This window comes from Watersipora subatra, chromosome 4 (assembly GCF_963576615.1).
Source record: "Watersipora subatra chromosome 4, tzWatSuba1.1, whole genome shotgun sequence".
Classification (NCBI taxonomy): domain Eukaryota; kingdom Metazoa; phylum Bryozoa; class Gymnolaemata; order Cheilostomatida; family Watersiporidae; genus Watersipora; species Watersipora subatra.
Genome location: NC_088711.1, coordinates 61637090 through 61657150, shown reverse-complemented (window position 1 = coordinate 61657150; position 20061 = coordinate 61637090). Strand labels below are relative to the sequence as shown.

Below are 20061 nucleotides of genomic sequence, written 5' to 3'. Positions count from 1 at the left end.
CCAAGTGCGAAAGCAGCTTGCATCTCTAGCGTCCACAGAGCTAATTAGCATTGCTGGTGGACGCTAGATATTATATACATGTAAATCTAGTTGGTATCAAAGTAAAATATAGAGAGAGCAATGATTTCAAAGCATTGGTAAAAACACTCTTACCTACTCACCGTCAAAGATAAAAACCAATTTGCAACATTAACTACAGTATATGTATGTGCCTCAATGTGGTCATCTGTTAGCCGCAGGCATCTCTTTATTTTGACGGCGTACTCAAATGTTGTAGTTATTGTTTTGACACGTGATGTTATCACGTGAAATTAAAAGTCAAATAAAAGGCTCAAAATAAAATTTCTCGTAACACTAGTTTATGATAAACACTTGGGGTTCTACCGGAAAGCCCGTATCAATTATAGATGCTCGCTGCTTTACAGTTTCGTTTCAGTCTGGTCTAATCATCTAGTCGTAATCTGATCACGTGACCCATACTTCCTGCTAGATAGCGCATACATTTCTGCAGCAGTTTTCGACTATCACAAGTGACCAACTGGCTCGTAATGTTTATCAGAGGATGATATTCACTCCTTCAAGCTGAGGTTAAAAAATTAAACGAATTTTTAAGGTAGGTTTTAAGATATCAGTGCTCAAAGTGACAGCATTACAATAATGACGAAATGAACACATAAGCGCAATAGACATAGTTTTATTGAATGCGTGAAGTATATTTGTGAAAATATTTCGACAAATGAGGTTGCATGAAAGTGTAAAGAAAAGCTATCGTGTTCAACTACATGTACTTCCCATTTGAGCCGTTGTGAATAGGAATTCCAATCTGCGGTGTTTTCGCAATGGCTGTGATTAACTGTTCATTTTTGAGCTTTTAAGAGCTTGTAACCACATTTCTACATATTTTGCACCCACAACACAGCAGAGTAAGATATGGTGAACATTTTGATACCAAATAACTGGAATGTTAATTTTGTTGCGAGTCAACCTTTAAGCGTATGCAGGTGTGCGGTTCATGTGAACTGTGATAGCTATGAAATTGCTAAACGACAAGACTAAATCCTGTGCCCACTCATCAAGAGTATTGTCTGGTGCAGCTATGCAACACCTCACATGCCATACATATGACACCAGCCTGAATCAGGAATTACTGAAGCTGCCATTGCACATTGACTTCCCTATCATTTCAACTGTTGGTAAAATGAACAAGCATAGAAATGTTCATAGTGGCGGAAACTCAGCAACAATCAGCATGAGCCATGACTATACACTCGATAGTCAGCTTTGATATGAAACCTGGCTCTATGATCTAAATGTGTGCTATACGACATATGTGTTGTTGAGCTAGAATTTACATTTTTTACTCTGTTTATTCTAAATATTGGTAAGTCAATCTACAGATATAGAAGAGAGAAACAAAAGAATGTAGATTATAGCAACTTATAATGTTCAATTGCTGCCATTTATCTCCTCTCAAAGATTCACGTAAAACACATCAAATTCTAGACATAACTCCCACCCACCTTCCTATATCCGGAGCTATTGCCAATTTGATATATCAAAATAATAATATATACATGTAATAGATACTACTTTTGTAGTTGCTTTCTTCAACAAGACATTGTGCCATATTGTTTTTTGTACAAAAATTAAAAACAGTTAAAGTTGTCAGCAGTTCAAAATGCTAAAAAAACAGTCTAAAACAAATCAATACCCAATACCTTTTGTTGAAAATAACTTCAAACTGTTTTTATTAATTTAATAGTGGCTCATATGAAAAAAATTTCCTTAATTACTAGAACCATCAGAGAATAATTATTTGGCGCTTTTACCGAGATTTCTGGTAACACCAGAAATGAAGATTCATGAAGATTCCTTGTAACACCAGGTGATACACAGCTGGCACATAAAAAAGAGTTAGTACCAGCTCCAGTGTGGATTCTGTGTTATAGAATTAATCAGCGTATATGCAGTGGTCAGTGGTATACACAGCTATTCATTGCTGAAATTTAAGTAGATCTGCTAACAAGTGGGTACAATGAAATAGAAATGGCTCGGCACATAATGTCATGAAGTCATTGTGTTCCATAAGTGCAAAGCTATGTGGACGCTAAATATCATATTCTGCTGTTGTCAGAATAAAAATAAAATATAGAGAAAGCGATCATTGCACAGCAAAGCAATGTTAGTAACGACCTCACTTACACACCGTCAAAGATAAAAACTATTTTTACAACATCCTCTTTTAACTGTATGTATTTGTGTCAATGTTATCCTCTGTTAGCAATAAACACAACTCAGCTGAGATCAAAATGATTTGTCCAGAGTTTAGCAGTAACGGGAAGCATTCAAAAGAAGCTGCAGAGTCTCTTCTTGCGAGCAGTTTTAAATGTGAAATGTTTAACTATCTGATAGCAAATCTAATCTTCCCAATTTTTATTGTTTTACTTTGTTTCAAATGGTTTGTAAAATATTTTATTTAGAGACTTGAAGAGAGGAAATATTCGTTGTTAGAGTTGCCCCGATTTTGGTATCGGAATCGGTATCGGTGCCGATATGAGTGTCAAGTATCTGAATCGGTATCGGCCGATCTTTTCTTAAAAAATCTGAACCTTCCGATACTTTTTACAGATCAACCATTTAGCAGAAAACTGTATTTTAGCCTGCTATACTAATAAAAAATCATCAGCTGTAAGCTTCTTACTTTTACTTAATGAATTTCAGGCCTGCCACACAATTTATTTCATGTCTATAGCCTGATCAACACAGCGAAGGAAACCTTTTAGCCAGAACGTAAACAAACAGTGTGGTATTTCCCAATTACAGCGATAGGTTTTATTGCAAGCAATCACGAACAAGATAACAAAAGTGGGAAACAAGAACGCAGTGTAATATTTCTATTTACTAGCATTACGAAAGTAATTTAAACAGTCGACGCATAAAGTTATCCATCACTCTCTTGATCCTGACGATACAATGTATCGTTTGTATTGTACAAAAAACGGTAACCCCAGTGGCGTATCGGTATGTAGCCTGTCCTCCAACATCTGTTGCAAGGGAATCCCCCTTCAGTACGCTCGGCTACATCGATAATGATGGAAGAAAAGAGACGTCTTACTGAGATAATTGAATCACTAACGGTTTTTAAAAAAAACATTGATTTGCTCTAAACTTGTACAGACACAGCAGTTCATTCAACAATAGAAGAGGGACTTCGTTATCACAGATAGAATTGTACCACTAACAGTAATTACCTTCATTTACAAATTACAAGAAACATGGACTGTTTTGTTACTACATGCACGGTATGTCAGTATGTGAATATGTATATATTTTTTTCCATAAATGCAAACAAATAAATACAATAATATTCATGTTTTCTTTGCATTATGTTTGTATTTGCATAATAAAATGAGCCACTATCTATGCAACACAAAAGATCTGAATCGGTATCTGAATCGGATTATTTTTCAATTAGGATCGGTATATCGGATCGGTATCTGAATCAGCTGGTGAATTTAGAATCGGGGCATCTCTATTCGTTGTTTCTGTTCTTTATGTACTAAGTTAGATCTAACCAGTCGATTTTAATCATCTTTAAAACACCATAATGACAGCTTCATATGATGTCATAATGAAGTAATCTAGTTCACAATTAGGCTCTCCTCAGCTAACAATTCATTAATACTTTGAAGCCTGTGTCAGAGTTAATTCAGGGAAATATTGTGCTCCCTGATTTTACATCCGAGTAAACTCAGTTTCGAAGTTTCAATTTATTTGTTCGTACTTTCCACTCAGGTAGGATTAAGAAAATGAAGGTACTTAGTCTGGTATACAAATTTTCCAGTTTCAAGTCAAGTGGATTATTCGTTCTTGACAGATTATAAAAATACTGAGATCACTTTTAACCGATGGAAGTATGAAAAATGAAATATTAGTCCTCTGCATGTTTTTGTACTTCTAGTTTATGTGGGACTACAAAACTTTTGCTTTAATTTAATTGCTTTGTGCTATATTATGTTTTAGTATAATTTCAAAGTTTCAAGTTGAACACTTAATCCTTTGGATATTAGCAAAATACCAACGGCACTTTTACCGACCAAAAAATGAAAAATGGCCGCTTGCTGTACATTAGTACTTTTTGCACTTCTGCACTTCAAGTCTACAACAGAATTGCAAAATTTTAGCCTTCTATCTTAGAAGAAACCATTGTTTGTTTTTGTTACCTCTTGATCATCACATCTTTGAAAAAATTCTACTGTATTTTAATATATTTTTATATTGTATTCTAAAAGCTTCGAGCTCTAAAATGAGAGCTTTGATATAAAACTCAGTTAAAATAAATTAGGTAGTCATAAGTACTTTCACAGTCAGTTGAATGTTGGAACTATAGTCTAGGATCAGGGGACTTGCTTGTAGATACAAGGTTAGACTTCAAAGTGTTGAAGGTGGAGATAACTACATTATTTACCTAAAACAAACCAATTGCAAAAAATTATACTAGAAGTAACATTTACTATAATAAGAGTCTATAATAATATGATAAACATAATTGTTTATCCAATTATAAACATAATTGTTTATAATATGATAAACATAATTGTTTTATCCTAGCCTCCTAGCCAAGGTTGGAGGCTAGGATAAAAGATTGCCTCATGCAGGATTTGAACTTACGACGATCAGCTCTGCCACCTGGCAAAGCAATTGTGCGTATACATATTGCCTGTACTTTATTAACACACCTGATGATTTCTTATGGCATTCAGATTTGCCACCTGGCTAAGCCAATCACTCACTTTGAATGATAGTAGAATTATTATGCATGGACTCGCAATAACAAGTGAGTACTGAATAATCTGAGAAGAGTGTTCTCACTGGGGTTGAAAATAATTGAGCACTGATAACATGGATGCACCTATTAGACTACTGACAACAAAAGTGATGAATTTGTATTGCTCTATTTGGTATTTACTTCCATAACATCATGATACTTTGATACTACCATTAAAGTCTGTAATAAACATTGTAACAAAGAATTTGTAAAAAAACAGCGATAAAAACCTGAACACCAGCCTAGAATATTACAAAATTTGTGGCTACAAGCCATTGCCCATCATCACCGTGTGCAGTTAACACACTGAGCTTTTTCCCTGTTTGCTTTCTGAAAAGAATGTTTCATTAAGTGAGTTTAAAGTTGACGGAGAGTGTAAAGTTAAATACCTTTTCTATACTTTAGTTTACTAATTGATTGGCACAGCGGGGAAACTGTTTGTATGTTATTGGACCAGATAATAGACTTACATTTTTAATCAAACTGCACTCTATTAGACAAAGCGGAATGTAAAAATCTTAAATACAATTTTGCTGTCGTAAGATCTGTTTTCCACAACAAAAACTGCCATTGAAAAGATTTAGCTTGCATTTTCTGGGTTTTACTCTAAGAACTACATCAAACATGCAATAAAATACTATAAAGAACTACCTGTTGTGAGGAACAAAACAATGTGCAAATTAATTCATACAACATAGAAAAACATTGAATAAAATTAAATGTTTGAGAGACTTACAAACGCACCTATCAGCTTCCTTATATTTAGTTTACTACAGTAAGATAGTAGAATTTTCACAGAAGCCCACCTAGTTACTACAAAGCACAAGCTCAAATCATGCGGAAGATAAGATACCAGATTGTCATGAACATTCTCTTTGGTTGCTTGCTACTATGAAAGGTTTTCTGTTCACTATAAAAGGAGCCAAGCTTGGCAAAGGCAAAGAACTTTGACAAGAAAAACTTTGGACAGTGGTGTAAACAAGAGAAACCCTTCTCTTATACAACTCTATTCCTAATACAAAAGCACTTGCACTAATGAAAGCAAAAGGTTATCAGTAGGAGTTTCCACAAAATGGTACTAATAATGACTCGGTTACATCAATAATATGTAAATTTTTTTTTGTTGCTGTAGTGGTTGCCATGGTTTTAGTGACGGTATACTTGAGAATATCGATCATCACAATCATCAGAACTGCACTCTGATTCGAAGCAATAAAGGTCTAAATCCGATCGATTGTTTTCAGATTTGTTCATAATTCTCTATTAGGTGGTTTACAATCTTATGTTAAACTTTGAAACGCTTTAATGGATGATGAGAATATGCTTCAGGAGCACAGTACGGCGTAATGGCTGCCGTTGTTATGAAATACCAAAACCCGTTTTCTAACTCATACGCTTGTTGGTTTTATATAATCTTTGAAAGCGGTATCTTCAAAATAATTAACAACAGTATCTAGTTAATACTTTTTTACTCAAAGTTGTTATTTGTTTAACTCAGTCTGATACTTTGACATAAATGAAAGTATACACCAAATATACATCTATGACGAATAATTTTTCTGATAGAAATTGGTCTAAAATGAGACTATTCTCTGTTCAATTCAATGTCATTGCTTATTTAGACTATTCTTCAATAAACAAGTGACTGCAAGTTTAGACATGCACACTGATACACTAAATTAGAACAAGCAAATAAATTTATGATACCTGCTCACATTTACTTGTCTATACCATATAAAGGATGTAATTCACACAGCATAAAGCAAGTTTGCAATATTAGAATGCCTTTGTAATTTGAGACAAAAACAAAGGATTATAGTAATAAAAAAGAAAAACATTTCTGCGGTCTGCCGCAGTTCGTTAAAACATAGAAGATTTTTATACAGAGCATATTATATATCACATTACTAATCATATTATCTCAATCATTGAAATTTGGTAAAATACTACAGTATGATATTTGTGTGATTAACAGAACAGACATTTTAAAGTAAAGATAGTCTGTGATACTTGTGGGTGCATCCCCTAAACACCTTGTCAGCATAGGTTTTTTAAATAATGGTAGAAACCCCATGTAAAAATTGTTGTTCCGTCAACATTCAATATGGTTGTCATAGCACCTTAAATATTGCAGAAAAATCTGAGAAATAAATCATGGCGGATGATGAATTAAACCACCTTGACAAATTAGCTAAAGAGTACAAAGAGAGAGCTGAGGACTCTGGTACTTGGAAACATTACCTGCAGGTATTTGCTCTAAATATATCACTTTGAAAATACGCGTTCTAGCATGTTATATCGTTATTTCTTACCTCTCTATCATTCATCTCCTATCTCTCTCATCTCTCGTTTTTCCTGCCTCTTCCCTTTCTTATCATTTCTCCTCTATTACCTCCCTCCTTTTTTTCCACTCCTTGCTATCTCACTTATTTTTTCTCTAACTCCACCTCTTCTTTTCTTCTCATCTCCACTTTCTCTCACCTCTCCTTTATTTTAGCTAAACGTAGCCTAATGAATACACTGTACTTTAACACAGTCTCATCATTTTCTATTACCAATTGTGAGCAACTGACACACCCAAAAGAAAAAAATTTAGCCTAAATCATCATTGTAGTAAAACTGTGTGCAGAAAATGCCCCAACAGAAAAAACTTCTTTTCCTCATATTAGCAATTAGCAAAATATAATTTGTGTTTTTTTTAAACTGATGAATAACAGTCTGTTTGCTGAAATCCTTTTCCATATTCAATCTTTTTAGCTTGCAAGAGCTATCAGTTTTGAACTTAGAAAAAATAGCTTCTAAAATACTGTTTTACAGGCACATGGCCTGGCTAACTACAGTGTGACTCTTAATCCAACTGACAACAGACGTAGACTGGTCTATGACATAGAAGAAAGTTGGTACAAAGGAAACCATCCTCTCAGCTATGATGAACATCAGCAGATGATCAGTAACCACAAGGCATTTCTAGAGAAGTACAGAGAAGATACTATGAAAGACTTTAGTGTTCTTGATGACCAGATGATTGCCATGAACAATGATGACACATTCAGCAAGAAAACTCTGGAAAAAACAGAAGAATTTAGTCAGGAATTGTTCTCAGCTAGTGAAAATTGCAGTAAGAGACTAGCGAAAGTATCTAAAACGATTCTCCAAGCAAGCATTGATGCGCTGAAAAAGAAAGATGAAGAAGCTCCGTGTAAGTTTGCTATCATCGAATTAGGTTTCATAGCAAAGGGGAATGCAACTCCATACTCTGATCTAGAATATGCCATCATCGTGGAGAAGGAATCACATTACTTTGAAAGACTAGCAGTAGACAGCTACTTCAGAATAGGGAATTTAGGTGAGAGTCCTCTGAAGTCCTTTGATATTGATGAGTTGAAGACAAACAGTGAGTTAAGTAAGCCAGCTAAGAAAACTGTCACTGGCTACAGAATAGATGGAATCATTACAAAATCTGGTAACATCCCAACCGGTAATGGTAAGGAGGGAGGTCTCAGTCTGACACTAACAGTAGAACAGTTTATGGAACTCTACGAAAAAGAAGCAGAGAAACCATTTGACGGATTTGCAGGAGATAAATCTGACATGCTCTCCTCTACCATTGTTTTACTTTCTAGTGAAGAAGCAGAAGGTACCAGTCAGCTCTACACACAGTTTACTGCTAAAAGATCATTGTATGAAGAGTGTGCGAAGAAAAAGAAGTCTGTCAAAATGAAACGCTTAGAATCATTTGTGAAATACATGGATAAATATAATTTTTTGCCTGAGTTTGCGGAGTTTCAACCACCAGCTAATCTGAATGTCAAGGTGAAGGAAGAGATATTCAGATATCCGACTCTTCTTGCTAACAACATGAAGATGTCTCTCGTACTCAGTTTTTGTCTTTCATGAGATATCTATTCAGAGCTTCGACAGCAAGGCCATCTGTCACCAGACGTTCATCAATACCTAGATATTCTTCTCGCTATTGCTATATACATACGAACATCAGCTTATCTCAAGATGAAATCACAAACTGACTCTGTACAGATCGACAAATATTATCAGGGTGATCGATAGTTATCTTACGTTGTTCCAGCACACTTGATAGTACTTATGGGCTGTTTACTCATTCCCATCAAGGAATTTGTCAACTCAAAAATGCCTAAGCCATCTGATTCATTTAAAAACAACCTTTTTGAAACAAAACGCATCGAGTTATGCGCATATCTTCTTTACTACACTGAAAACTATAAACTAGCAATAGAATATTTTAAACACTTCCTCAAGGGAAATGATCGACATAGTCTTTGGGCACTTCTAGCTGCACACTGCAGTAAAGAGATAGGAGATTATAAAACTGCTCAGCAACTACTCAAAGAGGTATGTTTTAAATACTCTTATGATAGATAGTACAGTAAATAGTAATATATATTAGCTAGTATATATTTTTTAACATTTTTATATGTTTAATTAAATAATAATAATAATGTACTGTTTTACAATGTCACTGACCATCACAACCATTTTCGTTGGTGAGGAGCCTCTAGTAAATTCTACATTTTACTCAATTACTATATTATCAATATATTTTATGGCAACCTTGTGTTATAATAATATTATTCATAAAATGCAATTTGTAAACATTTTTAAATCATCATTTTAACCTAACCATCAGATGCAAGTTTAAAACTATCTTAGAAAACAGCAACAGATAATAATGTTTGTGTTAAGGAGCAACATTGATTTGTCACCTACTTTGGTCCCTGTAGTTTTTTTATCAAGCTCAAAAGATAAATGTGAATAGTTAATACCATATAATTACAGATATAAAGTCTGTAATTTGAGAAGTGCTTTATTTTTAATTCTATGTAGAATTGATTAATTTTGACAACATTTACAAGCAAAACCATATAATGATGGTTAGTATAATGAATATATAATGATTAACATATCATATTTTGGATGCATTTTCCCAAAGTATTGCTTGTTTTGTATTTACTCCATTGCAATCATTTTTTTACCAAAATCGCTATGCTAAACTAGCAATTTGCTCCATAAATTAGCTACATGAACACAACATGATTGGAAAACATTTGACACAGAACTCGCCTAAAATTCCAACTCAAACTTTAAAAAATATTTGTTCATTATTATAATTAAAAGAATAGACTCTAGCTATTTTTGTAATTCTCTTTTGTTTTTACTAAATCTCTGACAAGTTGCTAGAGAATTCACAACTATATTATAACTTGTATGTACTTGGTTGCCATAAATTTACTAGGCACAAGAGGTTGGAGAACTCTGATTATGTACTAACTTACCAACCTACCTATCTAAACTTGTAACACAACATTTTAGAGTGTAGGAATCAGTATAAACTTAGCATTTCTCCTCTGCATCTGTTCATCAGTAGGAAATAAGAATGGCTGATGGCTACTATATGATGGTTATTATAGTTACATGTGTGCCTACAGGTGAAAGAGGATGAATGTATGTCTGATATGATGAAAAGTAAAAGTGGATCTAAAAGCAGGGATCTTAATAAGGAAAAGGAATCTGAGAGCAATCACAGGGATAAGAGCACCGCATATAGTAATATCGGTACAGTATATCTGGAATTATGTGAACACGAGAAAGCAATGAAGTGTTTTACTGAAGGACTGAAGATGAGTCAAAATATGTATGGAGAGAAAATCAACCACACAGATATTGCATATTACTATGATAACATTGGTTCAACATACCAGTCACTGGGCAACTACAGACAAGCATTAGAGTATCACACTAAAGGGCTAGAGAAGCACAAGGCTATACATGGTGAGGATGCCAACCACGATGATATTGCAAACAGCTACCGCAACACTGGTTTAACACACCAATCACTGTGTAATTACCGTGAAGCATTAAATGTTTCTGAGCAAGCTCTTGAAATTTTAAAGCTTGTACATGGAAATAACCAAATTGTCACCAATATTGCTAGCAGCCACATTTGCATTGGCTCAGTACACAATTCACTGGGCGACTACAAAAAAGCATTGGAACATTACACGAAAGCAGTCATCATACAAAGGGCTGTGTATGGAGAGAATGCCAACCACGCTGATATTGCTGTTAGCTATGGTAACATTGGATCAGTACACAACTCACTGGGGGACTACAGAGAAGCATTGAAATATCACGAAAAAGCACTAGTCATGCTAAAGGCTGTGTATGGAGAGGACACCAACCATGCCAAAATTGCTGCCAGGTATAATAACATTGGATTATCACACAACTCATTGGGTGATTACAAAAAAGCATTAGAAAATTATGAACAAGCGCTAGTCATACAAAAGGCTGTGTATGGAGAGAACACCAACCATACCACTATTGCTACTAGCTACATTAACATGGCCTCAGTACACAACTCATTGGGTGACTACGGAAAAGCATTGGAATATCACCAAAAAGCACTCGTCATGCAAAAAGCTGTGTATGGAAAGGACACTAACCATACCAAGATTGCTGTTAACTACAACAACATAGCCTCAGTACACGACTCACTGGGTGACTACAGAGAAGCATTAAAACATTATGAAAAAGCACTAGTCATACAAAAGACTGTGTATGGAGAAAACACCAACCATGCCGATATTGCTATTAGTTATGGTAACATTGGAACAGCACAAAAATCACTGAGTGACTACAAAAAAACATTAATAAATTATAAAAACGCATTAGTCATGCAAAAGGCTGTGTATGGAGAGAACACAAACCATTCGGATATTGCTACTAGCTATGGTAACATTGGCTCAGCACACGACTCACTGGGTGACTACGGAGAAGCATTAAAACATTTTGAAAAAGCACTAGTCATACAAAAGACTGTGTATGGAAAAAACACCAACCATAACAATGTTGCTGTTAGCTATAGTAACATTGGCTCAGTACACGACTCACTGGGTGACTACAGAGAAGCATTAAAACATTATGAAAAAGCACTAGTCATACAAAAGACTGTGTATGGAGAAAACACCAACCATGCCGATATTGCTGCTAGCTATAGTAACATTGGATCAGTACACGACTCACTGGGTGATTACAGAGAAGCATTAAGACATTATGAAAAAGCACTAGTCATTCAAAAGACTGTGTATGGAGAAAAAACCAACCATGCCGATATTGCTGCTAGCTATAGTAACATTGGATCAGTACACAACTCACTGGGTGACTACAGAGAAGCATTAGAATATTGCAGGAAAGCTTTAGTCATGTTAAAGGCTGTTTATGGAGCTGATACCACCCATATTGATGTTGTTAAAATTTACGACAACATTAGTTCATTGTACACATCCATGGGTAAGCAAGAAAGTGCCTCGATATACAAGAAAAGGTCACTCGCTATCATGAAGAAAAGACAAACATCATCATCTCCATAGAGATATCAATGTAAACAAGAGAACACAACTGACTACGTAGGACTAATATATAACTGACTATCCATAGTATAACATTTACTAACTAGGATCATCATACTCAGATGTGAATGTGTGTTATTCTCATATACTGTTAATATAACTGGATAATATATCACCTAGTGTTAGTTGTTATAGTAATTAATTTCTACATTTGGGAGCTCCTCCTATCTTCATAGTTATATGCTGTATATATCTATATGTAAATGTTGTTTTAAATACACTTTAGTGTGGCTTTGGCTTTTTTGTATAGTTGTAAGTATTCCTTATATAGGTTATATTAACATAATAAATGCTCTTCACAGAACTATGATGACAATGTTTGTGCATGTTTCAATAAGCCAACAAATATATTTTTCCAAACACTAGGGATATTATTTACGCAAAGTATTACCAAGGCATCAGAGAGTTTGTAAAGTTGCAGTCATCACAGACTACTGAAAAGCCTGTAGTAAAAGATCAACGGTAGATAAACAAACTTAATTTGGTGCTTGTTTTCACACATCTAATTATTTTCTAAGTAATATATCATTTACAGAAATCCATTTTCTTAGGCATTGTTGCGCATGTTCTAATATATGCCAAACCAAATATATAAACTTGAACCAAATGTTAATTTATGTTTGTATTATTTAGTCATTAGCCTTACGTAAAGTTTTACATAGACACAATTTACAGACACACTTTAACAGTTGATATAGAACTGCAGCCTTTTTCCGCTTCCCTATCAGCATGTGTGTCGAAAATAAAGCAAAAGAGAAAACTTTTGACTCATGGTATATCGGTCACCAACAGTCTAAGCACAGTCTAACATGATTGTGATTTCAACAAAATGTAGCATAGTACTTATCAAGTAACTTGGACTCTGAAGTTTAAACAAATAATATACTTAGGACATATTTATATGAAACAGAAACTGTAAGACAGCATATTGTGAATGGCCATGAAACTTAAAAAAGAAAGACTCATAGGACCCTCACAAACAGTGGTATCCTTAGAAGGACCAGATGTGAAAGTCTATAGCAGCCATGCTTGGTATGATATACATATACGAGCTGGATGAATACTGTTTAGACAACGCTCTACACAACAACCACAATAGTTAGTGAGCCAAATGCAGTTAGTTGTATTTCAAGTACTCTTCTATAATATACTGGTATATAAACAAATAAACACTGCTACACAGCAATAGTCCATTTGGTGTAGAGAAAATACAGATCCATGATCTTCTATGGTTAAAGGAAACTGCAATTATTTATCAGGAACAATATAAATTTTCATGTAACCGGTCATCGCAGACTAAAAAACTATCACTATCTAAATGTAGAGCACAATTTTTGAACATTAAATATTACAGAAGTAAACAATCCTACTGTATACAATTTTATGTAGACGTAAAAGGAGAAATAGGAATCAGCTAGTATATTAATTTGAATTACTGGTCAGGTTCTACTGGAAGAGGGTGGTTTTTTGTTGCGGGACGCGCATTTCACCAGCCACTCTATACTTCCATCAATACCATATCTTTTAAGGGCACTGGCAGCCATGAGACTGCAGTCCCTGGGTCCAATTTTACTAGCGCTCGTGTTGAACACCGCCTTTATGTCAGAAAAGTGAATGTTTCCTGGTAATCCTGTTTGTTGGCTATAACAAGAAGAGGTACTCCATTCAGATGTTCATTGGCTATCATCTAATTGAAGGAGGTCAGAGACTCTTGTAACCTGCAAAAATGTGAGAAGGTTCACAGTAGGTAAGGTAGCACATGCCGATGCATTTCAGCTTTAAAAAATGCATAAGCGATTACAAATACCTGTCGGTTTCTGCCGAGACAATCATATAGACAACAGCATGGCATTGTTCATAGTACTTATCCCTGAGCAACTATAACTCCTCATGCCTACTGAAGTCCCAAAAGTTGAACCTCATCTTACTGATATCTATCTTACCAATGTTCAGACTGGCCGTTGTAGTAATTCGCGCTAAATTTGTAGGACGATAGTTTTTATTTAACCTTGTTTGCATTTGCCCTAGATAAATTGTTTTACCAGAATTTTCAAGGCCAAGAATGAGTACATAGAATGCTCCTTTTGTGTGAGATGCTTGTACAAACCAGAGAGGAGGGTGTATATGGTCAGTGCCTTTAATAAGAAAAATATGGGCGAAAAAATTCATGGATGTTGAAGACAGACCAAGCATGACGCTTCCTACTGAAGACTTGGCTCTGGATGTAATATGTATAATAGCTTACATATGATACCAGGGCGGAAAATTTTCCTGTGCGTTTGACCATAAAAATAGGTTGAGGTCTGTCCCCACTGAGCTGAAAACCTGAGTACAGTACCTCTTCCATCATTCTAATTTTTTAACCTGTGCATGCTTTTAAAAGTTGGTGAACCGATGAAACCAACTGCAGACCAATATCTCAAACATCAAATGTGCCGGTTCACATAAAAGTGTGTGCACTGAGCACTGATTACAAAATAGCCTAAATAAGAAACTTGTAAGCTAAACTGTTAAAGCTGATCCAAGACTGGCTCACTCATGACTGTTGTTGCCTGCTTACACAAGTGATTTCCAAGTTCTATTCTAGAACTAATATTGTTTTCATTATACATAAATAGCTGCCTTTGACTATTTCCAATGAAGAGCCTTTTGAAGACTAATTGACGATGATGCGTGTTGCAGCAGACAAGTGTTTGTTTGTCAGACAGCAATATTTTATTAGATTAAACAAATAGAACAATGAGTTAGTCACTGGTTCTTGACATTCAATGTAGGTAAGTGACCACACATTTTTATGTTATTAATAGCTATTTTTACTGTTTATCAATGGAGAGGAACTTCCTGATTACATATGAATAGGATCTAACCTTTAGAATAAAATGAGCTACTATTTAGTATGTAATAAATATTTTACAACAAAAACTCAGATGGTTGAAAGCCACACATTTTATGCTAGGCCAACTCCAAATACGGCTACAGTTTTAAAGCAATTTAAAAACAGTGCGAAGTAAGTATCAATAATCATAAATGCTTTTCTCTGATACAAAGTGGAAGCCCTAAAAAGGGCCATTGAAAAAAATGTTGATACGGGACATCATCCTATAATGTGTGTTAAACAGTTTCTGCAAAACCAGCCAATGAAGCTACAGTAGGTTATTGGTCACATCTCAGACTGTTTGTAGAATCCAAACAGAGCAACTCAGGAAGCAACAAGCTAATGCATGAAAATTTTTCGTAGTCCTCGTAATAGAAGACTACCTTTGAAAGCACAAGCTCTCATGGTGGCAAAGACCAAGTCTCTTGTTGTGACGTGAGTCGAAGACTTCACAGTAACTAAAGTAGGGCCAAGATGGCTCACAGAGGTTCCAACTGTAGGCAGAAATTAAGGGTCGAGCACTTATATTTCTTTGCCCATCGATGATGATGGTACTCGTGTTGCTTTAGGCAACAGTGGCTCTCATCTTGGAGATGAATTCAATGCAGTAGAGAACAAGGATTGTGATTGTAAAGTAAGAGAAGCTATGTTATATGAGGCTATGTTGCAATGAGGTTGCACTTGTGCATATGAGCTTAACAAACAGGAAATATTCATGCTAAGTTGCTTGTGATAGATATAAAAGTCATTTGAAGTTATATTGCACTCTTAAATAACTTTTGAAATTTTGCTAGCCTAATGCATGCTTTAATTGTTGGTGTTTGTTAAACTAGATCTACATGTATATCTATTTCTAGCAAGTTATTTGTTTCTTGAGCAATGTTGTGTGTAAAAGAGCTGCAACAACTGTATAGGCTTTCTTTGGTGGTTCATCATGGCAAAGTGTATCATGAGTAGCAGGTTTCTCACACCCTTCATGTGGCTAAATGAATGTCAGGGTAACAATGATGACCAAAGAAATATCTAAAATAACTACTGCTTAGTCAGTTAAAACCAATGATTAATAATTGTTTTAATAAATGATTCAACATTAATGACTGGAAAAATAACTATGTAAAATCACTATCACTCAGTTAGTAAAACCAATCATCCAAGGTGAATACATGTATGCTTTGTCTATTTGATGAAGAAGAGCAAAACTAATGGTTAATAACAGGCTAGATTGGAATCTAGTTATCTTTAAACTGAAAAAAGCACTTTGATCAGCAGCCACAACCACAGTTTTGTACAGATTACCATGTCAGCATTCATTTCATTTTAATTATAATTATTAATTATGTAATTAAATTGCAAATTCATCATTGCATAGAATAATTATAAATCACATCTAACCTTAACTGTTTGAGTGGTGAAGTATCTCAATTCTAGAAAAATACTCACTCACCTTAAAGTGTTTTCTCCTAGCAAGCTCAATGTTTCTTTTGTTAGTCAGCCTCTGTTAGCATGATCTGTGAGTCGGAGAGGCTTTGCTGACAAGTTGAAGACATACACCACTGGAAACAGGCCTTTCAGGCTCTTTAAAAAGTTTGTTAAACTATCTAGTCATTGACTAAGTGCTTGAGTTGTGTGTTCGGTCAAATTTAACAAATTATTTCTTTGAGAACAATGGATGTGGGCTATACAAGCCATGTCAAAGCTCAAAGCATGCTTGTCATGCTTGCTTTGGCTTGCTTGCTTCTTTGTCAAAGCAGCTGCATGACAAGGAAAGAACGTCAGCAGATGACTCTTTGAGCTTTGTAATACATGGGAAAACTGTGACTCACTCAGCAAAAATGCAATTAAATTTTGGTGTGAAAGGAGATAACTCCTTAAAACCTATCAATCCTAAAATGTAATAGCTTTTCTATTAATGGAAATGGTAGTTTTGGCAACTCATTGGACAAGAGTTTTACACCATCAAATATATCTGGTAACTGCAAGAAACTTTCGCTGAAGAAAACTGCCAACAGAAATAAAAGATAGACTTATTTGGCCCACTGCTTACTAGCACTGTGGCATCACATAGATTTACTCTATTAAATTAGAATTTGCACTATGTACCAGTTCTTCCCAGTCTACTTCATAAGTATAAATTTATTATTATTGTTATGGTTACTGTTTACCACTTTTCTGAATATTTCTCTACATCTTTACCTAACTTCAGCTGGACCAACACCACCACAAGGATTTCAAGATTCTTACAGACTAAACACTAGCTGCCTTTTGCTTGAAATAACTCTGTAAAGATTTAAACAAAACTACCATAGCTCTTGGGGTAGTTTGACGTCTGATGGAAGCGCATGAGTGTAACAATGAAATTATGAATGCGTTTTGGCCTCCGTTTTATTTATTTACAAACAATACTAGCAAAGAAACCATTTTAACCGACTAAAAAGCAAATATAACAAATCAATACAAGTAAGAACATTAATCAATTAAACTAAAGATTGAATTAAAATATTAAATATGAGGATTAAAAGTATGAGTCATGGTTAAAGTGAAAATGCAGTATTAGTATTGTTGGGTTTATTCAACAGAAATGCAAATGATACTGACCTTTGTCTCTTTGAACAATTCTCCTAATATTCTTACATATTTTTTTACATATTAATTTTTATAGTAACTTTTTATTAACTTATGCGTAACTCACTGTGGTAAGCTAAGGTCCTATTATAACTTAACTCCCCTGTAAGTCAGGCCACAAGAACAAAGGTCAAACAGCGCAGCGCATAGGAAGCCTCAACAATAACCGCAACAACAGGTTTAACCAGCACTAAGTACAGGAGATAAGCACAGGATTAGCTGAGGATAAGAGTACCAGGTAAAAAGCAGGTCATTAGTTCATCATACAATTCCAATTATTCTACAAACTTATCTTATTTCTCATTTCTTCTGGTAGACTTGGTAAAGTGACCTTCTATAACAAGAAATTATTATAGTTACTAGCAGACCTTCTGTATTCAGACTAGTTAATAGACATAATGGTATTAACATAGCAGATGTATTTTAGTCTAATGAAAAGAATACTGTGGCACGACTGTTTGTGTCAATATCGTGTTTTGGTATTAGAAATAGATGCAGGTAGGCAGTAAGATACCTTGAGAAGTATTCCATATGAAAATTTAACATAATTCTCTGTGTTTCTATTAATGACTCCAGCCAAAGCTGATCAGACTACTTTGAATTAATGGCTGTTTATAGATTTTTACCAATTCTTAGATTCTTAGGTTTTAGTTTGAATTATAAAAACTTTTTATATTTTTAATAGACAAGAACAGTAGTATAGTTGGGAAACAAAGCTCAATGTGATTTTATAAGTTTTGAGAAAAATATCAAGCATTGAATTTCAGTAGAGTTGACTGCAAAAAAATTACATATGTTCATTAAATTGGTTGACTGTTTTAAATTGGTTAGTCAAATTTTATCATAATTTATGAGCATAAAAGTTGCTGCTCAGCAAATCATGGTGATCTATGTGTGTTTAGTAACGTTTGAATAAACCCGCTACCTCCTTTTACTGCTCCACAAGAACCATACTCTTTGATTACAATGGCGAAGTTACATGTGTATGATATACAAATAGACATAATAAAATTCAATGGGTGCACATACAAGAGAAATGCATGCGGGAGACTGCCAGTTGATCTCTGCTTTCCTTGGCTCATCTGGCCTCCTTATACATGTATATGATCGCAGCTGGTAAGCCCTGTCTGTTTTTCAAGCTTGGCTAATGGTGCGTAGGGGACATGACTTTAGTAGGGACAGCATGTCATAAATTTTGCCACCTTTAGCCCGAGCAGTTTATTGCGATATTAGCCATAGCTTGATAGCCGGGTTAGTTTTAGCCCTGCCAGCTTTATTAGCTGTATCTAACTGGCTGGCTATGTTTATCATGGTGGACTGATTGTGCATGCATCCAGTCAGTAACAGCTCAAAAATCTGGCCAGCTGTTAAGAAACTCAGCGGGCCATTCTGGCCTTTTTGATTGGCTTCCACCACAAATGAACAGCTATATAGTAGCATAAAATAGTAGCCAATTTAGTCCAATCCCATCACCTGACAACAAGTTTTGAGTGTATTATAGGAACGGTCTTTATAATTGGCTTGTTGAAGTTTAGTAGATTTCCTATATAGTAGAACAAATGGTTAATCTATATCTAGTCAACTGATAACTAGACTCGGGTGTATTACAGCTTAATAGTTAGTAGTAGTTAAGTCATGGCTGGGACTTAGGAGCATGACGGCTTGTATCAATTTACAATGTTTACTAATTTTCTACCTATCACTTTTACATTTGACTAAAATGGTTTTAATGACATCTGACATTTTTTATTATAGCGTGCAAAGGTTTTAACCCAATATAAAGCAGTATATGAATTTACCCAGTATGCAATAGATTATTATGCCACCGGAATAAACAAAATTCGTTTTTCATACAGGCGTGTTTGGCTTGGCAGATATGCGAGCTTTCAATACTCCAAGTAACCAGCTTTCAAAAAGTGGATACCGTATTTGCGTTATGCATGTGAGCACAAGAAATGGACTAAATGTCACCAAACTGAACAAAAATCGGTTTTTATACAAGCACTAGCTGCATTACCCGCCTCCAGGAACAGATTCACATGCAGCATAAGGTTTATTGAGAGTTGTTTTTCATACTGCAAAACAACTCCAAATATGCAGTCTACTGAAATTGTCGCCCTGATCAGAGTATGCGTACACATATACATGTCAATAATGTTGGGGACAACAATGGAAATCTCCAATGTGTTTTACAGCGAGATGCTTGTAAAATCTAATAAATACTCTAGATTCATGTGTCTAGATTCATGCATCCATCCATACCCGTCTATATTTGCAGTTGACGATCGCGC

The 20061-nt window shown here is 35.0% G+C and overlaps 1 protein-coding gene and 1 pseudogene across 1 annotated transcript; one reads left to right on the top strand and one right to left on the bottom strand.

The window, feature by feature from the left end:
* Positions 1-8974: 8974 nt before the first annotated feature.
* On the top strand, positions 8975-12234 carry LOC137394439 (tetratricopeptide repeat protein 28-like). Its single transcript, XM_068081158.1, has 2 exons — positions 8975-9196; positions 10291-12234. The coding sequence occupies exons 1-2, from the start codon at positions 8975-8977 to the stop codon at positions 12232-12234; spliced, it is 2166 nt and encodes a 721-aa protein (XP_067937259.1).
* Positions 12235-13705: 1471 nt separating this feature from the next.
* On the bottom strand, positions 13706-14620 carry LOC137394438 (ADP-ribosylation factor-related protein 1 pseudogene; annotated as a pseudogene).
* Between the last annotated feature and the right edge of the window lie 5441 nt (positions 14621-20061).